Source organism: Seriola aureovittata, chromosome 2 (genome assembly GCF_021018895.1).
Source record: "Seriola aureovittata isolate HTS-2021-v1 ecotype China chromosome 2, ASM2101889v1, whole genome shotgun sequence".
NCBI lineage: Eukaryota > Metazoa > Chordata > Actinopteri > Carangiformes > Carangidae > Seriola > Seriola aureovittata.
Window position 1 is genome coordinate 13970615 of NC_079365.1, and position 13788 is coordinate 13984402.

The 13788-nt window shown below is 39.4% G+C and overlaps 1 protein-coding gene across 16 annotated transcripts in view; it reads left to right on the forward strand.

Moving 5' to 3' along the window:
• LOC130180391 (inositol 1,4,5-trisphosphate receptor type 1) overlaps positions 1 to 11232 on the forward strand; it is a 67786-nt gene extending 56554 nt beyond the window's left edge. For all 16 annotated transcript variants that reach the window (XM_056393899.1, XM_056393905.1, XM_056393918.1 and 13 more), the window contains 8 exons: positions 841 to 1005; positions 1586 to 1775; positions 1899 to 1991; positions 3981 to 4120; positions 5132 to 5297; positions 8380 to 8540; positions 9282 to 9443; positions 10118 to 11232. In XM_056393899.1, coding sequence (XP_056249874.1) covers positions 841 to 1005; positions 1586 to 1775; positions 1899 to 1991; positions 3981 to 4120; positions 5132 to 5297; positions 8380 to 8540; positions 9282 to 9443; positions 10118 to 10204 — 1164 coding nt within the window. In that variant the 3' untranslated portion in view covers positions 10205 to 11232. The remainder of the gene's footprint in view (positions 1 to 840; positions 1006 to 1585; positions 1776 to 1898; positions 1992 to 3980; positions 4121 to 5131; positions 5298 to 8379; positions 8541 to 9281; positions 9444 to 10117) is intronic.
• The last annotated feature ends 2556 nt before the right edge of the window (positions 11233 to 13788 follow it).

Consider the following 13788-nt stretch of genomic DNA (forward strand, 5'->3'; position numbering starts at 1 on the left):
ACACACACACACAAAATAAAGTCTTGCACACACCGCTATCATCTCTCCTCTCCCCTCAGTTGCTGCGTTCACATGTACACAAAAAAAAACAGGTTAGTGAGAGAAATCAGGTTAAGGGAGGAAATCAGAGAACACGTTACCATGGGCTGCAGTAACCGGGATACTCCGAAATCTAGTTTACATGCAGCTGGCCAGAGGTCAGATATCTCCCAGAATGTGTTTTTGACATTTTTGAACCAAGTGTGATGTTTTGTTTTTTTTCTTCCTTTAAAGGTGCGTGAACTTTTCAAATAACCCTAAATAAACTAGAAATACTGATCATCTAAAAAGTGACTTATTTTTTGTGTCACTTTCATTCTTAGTCAGACTTCATATTTTGTCATTCTGAATGGAAGGATGCACTGCTGACGACCTTTGCTTTCATGCCTCCCTGCTGCTGTCACAGTGAAACCTACCCTGTCTGATGTCTTTATCAATTACACACACTCTTATAAAAAAGACCCCATTTAGAAACCCGGTTAAGCATGTACATGACAGAGAAGTCAGGTTTCTCCTGCAGGTATCTAACCGGGTTTCTGTTAATCCCTTACCCTGGTTTCTCGTTTACATGTCGTTTAAGGAATGGAGCTGCTGCAGAAAGCAGACAATAGCCAGGTTACTGAGGAGCATGTACATGCAATGAATGTGTCCTCATTTATCTTAAAATCCACCTCCGCCATGCTGCTGTCACTTTTAGTTTCTGCCCCTAAAGCCCTCTTGTTGAATTTTCAACATTAAAATGATTAATGGCTGATTATCCTTGGCTGTGATTATTAAAAAGAGATTGACTTTATCTTCCAGGTCTGTAATAAAATCATCTTCCTGATAAGTTTTGTGGGGAACCGAGGAACCTTCACAAGAGGCTACAAAGCCATGGTGATGGACTTTGAGTTCCTTTACCACCTCCTCTACCTCATCATCTGCTCTCTGGGGGTGTTTGTCCACGTCTTCTTCTACAGTCTGTTGGTGAGAGAAGCCCACACATGATGTGCATACATACAACACCTTTGCACACAGCCACACACACGAACTCTCTGAGTAGGGACGAAGACTGGCAGGTGTTACCATTAAGAAATATGAGGCAGCAGGATTTGAGTAAAACCATGTGTAAAATACTGAATGTAGCCTTGGCTTTCCATCATGGTGCATTCAAGGACATATCCTGCTAACCAGCCAGAAGTTGCCTTATTTGGTGCTGTAATGGTGTTGCTGTTGTTGCTGTTGTTGTTGTGTTAAGTGCTGTCTGCCGGTGCCTCAGGTCTGCTTTTTTACATGTCAGACTTAATTTGCCAGTATTTGGGGGATGTTTTCCATTAACACGGGTCCAATCAGCTCCTCTGCAGAGGCAGCACAACATATTTTTTATTTAGTAGCTTGAATAACAAGATACTGAAAATTGAGAAAACTTCACATTCAAAATACAGCTAATGCTATATGTAAGAGATGACAGTCTGTAACCTAAATGAATGCTTACATTGCCACATATTGAGCCTTTGGTCCTGCCTTAACTGTGCATCCTTGCAATGTGTGTATTGCTTCTCTGTAGCTGTTCGACCTGGTGTACAGAGAAGAAACCTTGCTGAACGTAATCAAGAGTGTGACACGTAACGGACGCTCCATCGTGCTCACGGCGGTGCTGGCTCTCATCTTAGTCTACCTGTTCTCCATCGTTGGCTACATCTTCTTCAAGGACGACTTCATCCTGGAGGTGGATCGGATTCCCAACACAACCATGAGTGAGGAGGCGCTCAGTTTATTTATAATGTTTACAAAGAAAAAAGATTACAGATTATACAACAGATTACAGGTGCTTCATTTAAGAAAAGACCAGCAAACGTATGAACCTTCTTACTTTCTAGAAAATGGAGCCAGTCTGGCCAGTGAGTTTCTGTCTGAAGGAATGTGTCGAGGAGGGATTGATGAGAACTGTACCACAGGGACCCCACAGGAAGGTAATGTATACCACAACACTTAAATTAATCTGTAGTCTGTAGCTAAATATTTCAATCAATTTATAATGTGGTTAGTTTTAGTTAGCAGTTACAACTAGACTGCAGAGATTTGAATTTGTGGAGGTTGGTGAATCCAGTGCTACCTAAGCTGACTTTGATGTGACGGGTAAAGAGCGTACTATGGATGTTTAATGTATTTGCAAATGAACTGATTTTTTGAGGCTGAGGTTTGACTTCATGTTCCTGGGTTCCTGGAGTTGTTTGAGTCATTTAACGCAGAAAAGGGCAGTGCTTGTTATGATTCAACTGCTGTCTTGTTTAAATACAAATAACAATCCAGTAAGTGGTCAGAAATCACTATTGTTTATTGTAGAAGCTATTCGGAATATTGGGAAATCATTCTTGGCCTTGGCGAACCAAAACAAGTGAAAGAAAAACTCTAGGATGTTTTTCCGAGATAAAGCAGTCTCCTTGTGTTGTGCAGTCACACTTAGTCAAACTTGACTTCCTTTGACCATGTGTCATCTGACATTTGACCAGAATAACTCTCATGTGACCTCATTGACCCTCATGTGTCTTCAACATGTAAATGTCCCTAAAAGGGTTAAATGTTGGGGCCTTTTCTGTCGGTCAGGATGTGTGGTGGTGTCAGCCTACGTTATCTTTATTCTAAGATTTAGAGATGTCATACTCAAGAATGCCTCAGTACACTCTGGTGACACAGCCTATGGAGCTGGTAGCATACTGTATGGAGCCAGGAGGATACAGTCTTCTCTCCTGTTCATCATTCCACTGTGAATAGTATTAACTATTGTACCATGACCTATAAACTTTATCACACTGGATAAACCATTCAGAATTGTTAATGTTTGTTTTCCCTGTCTGGCTCAGAAGAAGTTTAACCAAAGCTGCTGTCACATTCCAGCTAAACTAAAAACATTTTTACTTTGACTTACTACATTCACACTGTGAACCAAAACATGTAAACAACAGATATCAACAGATATCAGCTTCTGCAGCTAAGCCAAGGATATTTCTGACCAAATAGCAAACGAAACCTTACATTTATATGTGACTACAAGGCTATCAAATCCTACTCTTACATAGATTACTAATAGTTATCGATAATCAAGGAAAATATTTAAAAACTAGGTAATATTGATTAAAACTCTACGTATTGTTTGTTATCTTAAGACATTTGAATAAATACTGAATGTGAGTAATACTACATCTCAAATGCATCTAAAATGTCACAACGAGTAGCTTATGAAAGTCTAGCATAATATTAATATCTGTGGAATTATTTAATTATTATTATTTTTTATTATTATTTTAATTATTTAAGTGTCCCACTATGTTATATATGCAGTCCATTAATCCACCTTATTATCTGAGTAAAAGTAACAGTGTTACACTCATACCATCTCCATTTCTGCCCCTGTGTCTCAGTGGACCTTCATAATGGCAGAAGCATGTGCCTGTATAAATGTGAAATGCACATGTTCAGTATAATTTGAAAGAAAAATTTTAAGTATTAGTCTAATAGAACTGATATCATGTCTCAGATGGACACAGCAAAGAAAATGGGTCTATTAAAACCGAATCTGATTTTGACCATATATTATGATACAGAACAATTGCTCTACAGTTTCTAATGAAAATGGATGTATCGGCCTATTGTTGGTGTTGGAATCTCTCTGGCTTCAACTCTTACGAACCGCAGCTTTGTTACTTTTGATGTTTCATAAACTAAAAAATGTAGGTCCTAGTGGTCCTGATTAGCCAGCTATACCAGGTTCCTCTCTTAAATTCAAATGTAAATGACACTCTCTGATGCTGCAGTGAGGTAAATATACTGTGCTTTTGAAGGTCTGCAAACAAATGCCCGCCTGCCAGTGATGAATAAACTGTATTTTTTTTTTTATGGGTTCTTAGCCTCCTTGTGCCAAATACATTATTAGATTAAAGCTTTCCTTTGTGCTTCCTCAGATTTTGCCAATGACGGTGAGGAGGACAGCGACATGGAGCGGACGTGTGACTCTTTACTTATGTGTATTGTCACTGTGCTAAGTCACGGCCTGAGGAGTGGAGGGGGTGTTGGGGATGTTCTCCGCAAACCCTCCAAAGAGGTATGTGCAGTTCTGTGTGTGTGCGTGCGTGTGTGTGTGTGTGTGGGGGTTGCGTGTGTGCGTGTGTGAGCAAAGAGGGTGTAGCACCAACAGCTGCAGCGTGGGTCATGTGAGCTGGCTATGAGCCCATCATGCACTGAACTTGTTTTTATTTCCAAAGCATGGAGGTTTCACAATCTTTCCTTACAGCTGCATCGCCTCCGCCTTGTTTGAGAATTAAACCTCAAAATAGATTTCCACTGAATTCAGGCTCAACCACTAATGATGTCAAAAGAGGATGTGAATGTCTGCCTCAGATACTCACAACACAGTGCAAGTTGGGGGAAAAAGTCTTGCTTAGTCTCTCTTAAATCTCTCTTAAATTACTGGAACAAAATAGAACCATATAATTGCATGAATGGCACAGTGGCATTAGAACAAGCTTGTCCTAAATAAGTGTGTGTGTGATTGTGTGACTGCATTTGGCTGGTGACCACTGCAGGGTAATTCCCTTCAGGCTCACTCCGTTACTTCTGAAGAGGATTAACTAAAAATGGAAAATAAGAAAATGAAATCGTATAATAAGGCACAGAGGTCCATTGCGGAGCCATTGGCCAGTAATGCAAAATAAACATTTCTCTTCTGTTGTAAACTCATAATAGCTTTTGAAACAGGCTGCATTGGGTCGACCGGCTTTCTGCCGTCTCTGTTACTGTAGCATCTGGCAGGTTACACCTGTGGTCTTGTGTTTCCATTCACATCCATGATGACCAAGGTTAACCTCGTTTCATCCCCAGCACATGTTTATGTACACAGCTGCCCTTTGGGTCATACATTTAAATAGAACGATCTTCCATACGTTGCCCGTGATATGAAATCCTCTCAGCATTCTGTTGTCACATTAAAGTTAATAATCACTGTGAACTTGTAAGTTTCTAGTCCCTACCTCTAAATAGGCAGAGGTTGAACTGTAAAGGTTGGTTCAGGTTGACCCTACTATACATTTAACCCTTGTCTCTGTTCCTTACACAGGAGCCGCTGTTTGCAGCCAGAGTTATATACGACTTGCTGTTCTTCTTCATGGTCATCATCATTGTCCTCAACCTCATCTTTGGTGTTATCATCGACACCTTCGCCGACCTAAGGAGTGAAAAACAGAAGAAAGAAGAAGTGCTGAAGACAACCTGCTTCATATGTGGTAAGACTACTTGTTGTAGAGTAGCGTTTAAACAATTGGTTTTCTGTCCAGTTAATCAGTCGATCAAGAGAACTAAAAAAAAAAAAACAGTTTAGTATTAAGTCATCTATCAAAGAGAAATGGAAAACATTTGTAGGATCCAGTTGCTTCAATGTGAGCAGTTTTTTTTTTTTATCCAACTGTTGCTCCGACAAAATAAGCAACAGAGCTCTGGGAACTAGTACTGTGCAAATCTGTGTTCATTATAGATTTATCTTTTATATGGCACAGCTTTCTCAGCTAAATGTCAGTAGCTTGTGCTGAAATATTTTCCTAAGGATACTATCGTGAGAATCAAACCTGTAACTTTCCAGTGACACGAGGACTTCTCTGATAATTGGTTCACACTGCCAGCCCGTGCTGTATTGCTGGAAGGACTGTGTGTCAAAGACTTTGCGTCATTCGTACTATTCCACAATCCTTCGAATGCCGCTTGATTCATTCCCAAATTCCCCTCTCAGGATCTGATTTCTGGTGTTTGTGGTTTCTGGTAAGTAAGTTTCAGTCAAGGTGTATGTAGTTTGTTGCACTCCCTCTCCTCTCCTCTTCCTCCCCCTCTCTCACTTTTCTGTCGTTCCAAAGAAGGCTGAGTCATGAGGGCTTCCTGCCACTGCGCCGCTCGCCTCCATAATTCATGTCTGTCTCACACGCACAGACATTTTCTCCCACTCACTCCTCACACGCACACACTTAATTTTCATACCATATGTTTTGTGCAACTTCACTGATTACCCAAACTTTGTCCCTCGGTCTAGCATCATCTGCATTTCCTTATATGTACATTATATGAGTGCCTAGATAAGTACATGCTGCTGAGGGTGGGTGCAAATGCATAGTGTGTGTGTGTGTGTGTGTGCGTGTGTGTGTGTGTGTATGTGTGTGTGCGTGTGTGTGTGTGTGAGAGTGAGAGTGTGAGTGCGTGCACATCTGCATCTGAATGTGCAATGAATGTGAGCCCCACAGTACATGCTGTATGTGAACGTGTGCGTGCGTAAGTTGGGTCAGGCAGTCAGGACAAGTGGTAAGCATATGGAATGAGAACGGTATTATGTCACCCAGCCAGCCATCAGCTCTGACTCACTCATATTAAATAAGGCCAGGCCACAGGGGGAGCTGCCGTCTCTATGGTTTCCAGAAGGACCACGAGGGAACAGGAGATGCAGAGATTAGGAGCCGATCTCCACAGGCTTAAGTGGCTCTCCATCCTCTAGCTTGGTTTTATGAGCCATCGATCTTTCTCACAGTCTTGCATTAGTTTTTAGATCTTTGGGGTCTGTAGCCAGTGACTGATTTACGTCATGAGCTTCCTGCACAGGAGAGTTTTACCTGTAGCTGAATTTATTTCTGTTCAATGAATCAGGCTCAATCCCACATTAAAATTGCATCCTCCACCTTCTACAGAAAAAATGAAGAAAGAGCTTATCTACAGACTGAGTGTCTTTAAATGACTAATGTTCTCCCTTCTTGAGTATTAAGGGGGGGGGAAAGGATGATAATAAACATGTCATCCTTTACTAAACATTGATGAGAATTTATTAGTTGGTGTAATTTTCATACTGTTGGTGTCCTGTAACATGAGTCTGAATAGTGAGTGAGCCGCAGAGGGTTTTATCCTTGGGTCTTTTCCGTCCTCCATTTCTGCATCAGTTACGTTCTTGTGCAGCTGGGAGCTACTTTTACCATTTATATACAATCAAATATGTGTTGTAAGCACTTGTAAAAACAACCAGTTACTCACTCAGTTTAAAGGAAAAGACTGACAGGCATATTTATTCTTAACGGCCAAAGCGGTGTTCAAAACGAAACTAATGGTGTTTCTTAGAGACAGAAATGCAAAGAACAAAGAGTGAAAATTGAAATGTCATATTGAGGGACTCTGTTTGTTGTTGCCATCCACATCACAAGGTGGATGATTTTATAAACCAACAGAATTATATGTGAATAACATTGAGTCTGTTTCACAGGAGTGGTATAAGTTGTGAGTCATAAATTTAATCATCTTGAGAGAATTACCATCAAAAATATTTTATTATGACAGTTATTTTTCTATGATTGAATATTAATGTAGGGCTCACTTTTAAGGTCTAAAGCAAATGCTGCTGTAGTTTTTGAACTACAGCAGACAGCCGACATTCAGCATGTATTTTACTTGTCAAATCCAACCGGGGAAAAAAATAAAAAAGCCCACATTTATAATGCATCCTTGGTGTTCCCGTCTTTTCATTGCTGTCTGCAGTGCAATGCAAAACAAAAAAAATATGCTGTTTCATCTCTTTCAAGGACACAACACTAGCTCCGCTCATCTGACAGCCTGTCATGGGTGATGCTCAATTTTCTAGATTTTGAACCTATAATTTAGTGCGGATGTACTCATCGTAAGAACCCTGCTTTATATTTGCACAGAAGCAACTGTGTTCTGCGATTTGTTGCCAATATTGTCTTTTATCTATTTTCCTGTCGATTTTTTCCTCTATTTTGTTTGTATAGCTGCCATGTTGTTTTATGTCATATATACTGTATGTTGTTGTCTTGAATATTCCTGGTTTTTACTTTTTATTTATTTATTTATTTTGACTGTAAGAATGCAATTTATCTTGTTAAGATCAGGTTAGCTATAAAACTTTCCAGTGCTGTGAATCTTATTAGCAGAATAAACTGCAGCACAAACTGAAGCTAGAGACACTCATTCCTTTGAGTGTACCTGACCGGTTTTGTTCTGATCTTTTTCCCAAGTCTTTCTTGCAAGAGAGATCTTTACCTCAGTGAGACTTCCTTAATAAATAAAGCTTATCTAACTTTGTACTAATCTATTTTCTAATTATGTTGCTGCTTTTTCATTCTTATATTCACACAAAGTGGCGTTTTCCCTTACCTAATGTGAGGTTTCAGTTTGTTTCAGAAACCCTCATTGGAAAGTGTGCTGTGAAACAGAAACTTGCCAAATAAAAACCTTTTTTTTTTTGTTTCTTTTTTTTTTTTTCCTCCTCTTTAAACACAGTCTACATTCTAACCATGAATAATGTGTGTGATCACTCCTGTACAGGCCTGGAGCGGGACAAATTTGACAACAAGACGGTAACTTTTGAGGAGCACATCAAAGAGGAGCACAACATGTGGCACTACCTGTTCTTTATTGTGCTGGTAAAAGTCAAAGATTCCACCGAGTACACAGGCCCCGAGAGCTACGTGGCTGAGATGATCAAGGTAAACAAAAAGCATGTTAACACCCTTAAAACACACATTGTAAATGGGTAAATGTACAATCAGACCATCTCGGAGGTTATGGTAATCCACATGCTTCATGAGATCACTGCAACATATAAGGAATAATAGGGAAAAGATGTGTTTTTCTGCGGACGTGTTTGTCTTACTCCATGAGTTTCACTGCTTGATGACTTACATGTTCCGCCCTTGTGCATTCATCATTTCAAAGCCAGCCTTTGGAATGAGTGTATCCCTTGGCTGCTGACATTTACTCAATCCTGACTGACACATTAGTGTGATGGGCGTCTCCTCTTTTATCACGTTTTGGTACGTTAACTATAATCACACAAGAGTTCATCAGGTTGAGACTGAGTCAGACGTGAAAACTTGTACTGGCCAGTTGCATACACCTTAGTACAGTAATCTGTTCCTCTTTTCTAATCTCAACTGACAGACACACCAGTCATGCACTTAATGACACAAACAGATGGGTGTAGATAAACAGGAAGTCAGCGATCGTGTGTGATCGGTCTGCAGCAATAATGCCACGCAAGCTTGTTCCTCTGAATTACAGACCAGTGTCATTTTGAGTTCACATTTAAGCATTGACAAACACTAATGTCTTATAATAATCACTACTTTTTATATACACTTCAGCTTTATTATCTCCTAGTAAATTTATTTCACAACTTGCAAAGAAAAGAAAAACAGTCAGTGGCTGATATTCTTGGGTGACCACAGGAGCACAACCTGGACTGGTTTCCACGGATGCGTGCCATGTCACTGGTGAGCAGCGATGCAGAGGGTGAGCAGAATGAAATCAGGAACCTGCAGGAGAAGCTGGAGTCGACCATGAGGCTGGTGGCCAACCTGTCTGGACAGCTGACTGAGCTCAAGGAGCAGGTATATCGTGTGACAGTAAATCATGCACTCCCTCACTTTGTAGCACATCACCCTTGATTTCTTTTTTTTTTTTCCTTTTTTTTTTCTTTTGCCTCCATTTTAACAGGATACAGTAGGTTTTCTGAGACTGTTTCTTAATGTGCAGCCACTGGGACACCATTGACCACCCACACACCACTATTTACCCAAGAGCGCCAAGTTATAATGAACAATAACATGGGAAGAGATGCTGGGAACTGGTTGCTTACAGTTGTACCATCACCATAATGGAACCAGTGACTCAGACAGCCGAAGCTAATAGTGCAATTTGTATATTTTTCAGTTTTTGCTGTTCTTGCTGTACTTTTGGATGAAATTGTTCATGCACAATGCGTGCCATACTATTTCTTGACACGGGCACTGTAACTAGAGTCAAAAATGAGCACACATGGGGGGAGAGCAGCATAACCACTGTAAAACCACAATGTGTGGCTTTACACATTAGTTATTGTGTGTTTTAAATCCTGCATTAGCTACATCCATGTCTTCTTCTTTATTAGCACAGTATTTATCACTATATTACCGCAGCAGAACAGCCTTAAACAAAGCATGGTCATAGGAACCCAAGCCAGATTACAGAGGTGATAGCTGATAGGCAATGTTAACTTTCAACTCTTCTCTTTGTTTCCCCACAGATGACAGAGCAGAGGAAGCAGAAGCAACGAATCGGTCTCCTAGGGCATCCCCCTCACATGAACATCAATCCCCAGCAGCCTGCCTGAGGGTTCCTGGGGCCCGTTTCACTAGTGCCTGCACTCCTGACAGTGTACCACACGTTAGACAAGGAGAATGTCAAAACGTGTCCTCCTCCAGTATGTATTTAGGTCGATATCTGACTGTATACTTCGGCAGACACTCCTACAATAAGTGTTTCTACGACATAACGTGTCTGTGAAGTGAAAGTTATCTGAGTATGTTACTCATGGTCTCGAGTGCGGATGTGTCTGTGTGGGTGCAGTGTGCACCAAGTGCCCCGGGACCTGAGAAGCCAGTCCTGTAAGGCTTAGGAGATGAAAACACTGACTTCAGCTTTACTACCCTGAATGCCTTCTGCATTGTACCACACTGTCAGCATGCCAAAGTTCAGCCATTGTTCCTGAGTGAGTACTCCTCTCAAGTGGCCTTGTATTGAGGTTTAAATCCTCAGTGTTGCACCAGCAAACTCAGGTCACATGTGGATTTGAAGTTTTGTTTGAACTCTACAACATATTATTTAATATTTTTTGCTTTTTGTCTGACAGCAATAGGAATAGATTATAATATGCAATGTCTAAATAAGAGTGAACTATTTTTGGGAACTGGTGTTTGCTTTTATATTTGAAATTTATAAAATCATATATTTAAAATAGGAGACAAACAACTCTAAAACAGTCCTGAAGACTTCACCATATTTTCTGCTGCTTCAAAAATGCTGATAGGAATCCCATACAGAGTATGTTTGTTATTTTTTTATCACAAGGGCAAGAATTTATTGCCACTTTCATAATCCTTTATAATCTCACATGAAGGTTGTACTTGTTCCAGGACACTTTAGATTTAAAAAAAAGAAGCCTTTTGAGGGCACATTGAAGCTTGTTGTCAAGAGAAAGAATATAATGCTTTGTATGAACCTCCTGGAGAGAAGGAACGAATCATGTGACTGCTTCACTCCAAAGCCACTTCCTTGTTGTGCTTAATTATTGGAATTATATGGCATCACATTAGAATTTTTAAAGGATTTTGGAAGCAACAGTAAATTAGATTTATTTTACTTCTGTGCACTTAATTATTTAATCTTCCTTTAATTCATTTAGTCCTGAAGCACTGATGTTTTCTGTAGCACACAAATGATTGTTATGTTTTGGTTTTTCACTTTGTAAAACATCCACAACAGAATGACTGTTTGAGTGTCTGAGTGTGTGTGAGGGGGGAAAAAAAAAAAGACGAACTAAAAGATGTCAGTTGGAGTGCTGCTCAACCAAACTGAACTTTTATACTAACAGATGGTTTGTGTCTGAATTGTACATTCCATTCTTGGAGTCTATTTAAATAAACAAGTGTGTAAAACAATCTAATGGCGGGTGTTACACAGTATCTGCATCCTGATGAAAGTCAAGAGTAGGACCAGAGCATGTGAGACCAAGTCATTGCCGTGGAGTTCATTTTGATACCTTAGTGTGTGTCATGTTATCTGTGTAACTGCTTATTTGTTGGAAGCCGGAGCGGAGCCATTCCAGGTTGCACTTTTTCGGTTGTACAGATGGACCATTTACAGAATTTTTAAATTGTATAACTCGACCCAACAAACATACATTTTGCACCCAAAGAAATTTGATCACTTGAAATGTTTTTGCCTACTGTAACACTTTTGACAACATCTTCCCATTTGTCAGTGGGCTTTAAATACAATATGCAGTTTTTAACAGCATACGTTTTAACATTATTCAGTTACCCAAACATTTTGTCCAACAAGATACAAGATACATTTTTGTCTTGTGCCTAAAACAAGAAATGGCAAAAGGTGTTTTCCCCAATCTTCTCCAAGAATGTGAAAAATCTACAATTGAATAAGACAATGGCACATTTGTCAGGATTTTCTAAAAAATCTAATTCAACTCTTAATTGTTTCACATTTCCTCAGATTATGTTCAAGGGATTTTCCATAGTTGTTGTGGTTATTTAATTACAGCTAATCAAGGTGACCTGCCCTATGGTCATCCTGTAATTACTGTCTGCCCATCTCATTTCTGTGTGATTTGCCACATTCTAGGAATATCAGAGTGTAGTAAATTAAATAGCTTTTGGTTAAAGTCACTCACGTGGTCATAGGATGTGAGCCCTTTCAAGCTTTCAGTAAGAATGAAGACCCTCACTTGTTAGCGTGAAAGAGATGACTTTTCTGGTGAAAAATCTGTTAAATCAGGTTGTGCCACAGTGTTAATGTCACCTGAGAATCTGAAAACAACTGCGACAACTGCTACTCTACTTTCCTCGTTTTTGTCAGATGAGATAGACTGATGATCCAAATGAACACATTCCTGTTAGGGGAGAAAAGATATCAAAATCAGCCTTTAAATACAATATGATATTATCATTTATTTTGTACAAGTTGACAAATTTATGTAAAGTGTATATCAAACTGAATTGTGAGTAGGACTACATAAAAACAAAAAACATTTTTTAGTTCCTACCTTGAAAAGATGACTTTAAAATCAAAAGATTTATCCCAGAAAGATTTTCACTATTAGTTCATGTGACTGGGGATTTTATTTTCCAGGCAAAGTCCTGAGGGACACGGTTAAATAAAATAAAAAAAATAGCTGGGGGGGAATGTTACAACTTTTCTCCAATCACATCATAATTCCTACTGTGATATATATAATTGCTTACAGCTTCACAAACCTGAGCTTCATAATAGGGTCATTAATCCAGACTGACTTCAACAAGCAACATTTTTAGGATAGCCTGATTATTAGAGCCTAAATATTAGAGGAATCATGATGATTGCAATGTAAATTTCAACAAACCTGTCTTTGCACACAATTACATTTGCAGTAAGAAATGTAATTCACGAAAATAAGATAAAAAAAAAAAAAAAAAAAAAAAGGTCTACTGTGATCTGTGCTCAGCCTGCAGCAGACAGGTGCAGCCGCCGTGTGCTGGATGAGCTGGATGTGCTGGATGTGCCCTGTGCGCTCAGCAGGCTCCCGAGGCCATGAGGAGCTCAACGTGACAGCCGGTACCGCCTCATGACAACAAGCACGGACTCCACACACTCAGCCATGCACAGGTGCACGTGGTTCTCCCGCCACCGCACTGTTTATACTAGAGCCCACCTGCACTCTGCAGACATGTTCTGTACAACAGTGTAATAGTATACGTTGTTTATCATTATTATTAACAGTATTATCATTATTATTGTTGTTGTTATTGTCGTTGTTATCGTTGTTATAATTAATATTGTTATCATTAATATTATTATCATTATTATTATTATGTATTATTTTGTTCTGTGGCAATAAAATCAAACATAATTAATGGATGTAAAAGCATTTAACAGTACACATTTTTGCACGTTTGACGGCACATTGAATAGAAAACTATAAATATAAAAGCGGTTGAAAAACGTTGTTCACTGAGTGCAAAGCTCATAATGTTTCTAAAACCTTCCTGCCTCCACATAACACTCATAAAGCACTCAGTTAAAAGTCACTTCACTGCACTTGATGGTTTTCTGTTTTTAATCCTGAAGGGTGTCATGTATGCCTCTGGCTACTAAAGTCTTTTAATTGTGTTGTTTTACTTCTTTTTTTTCCTATTTTTTTTT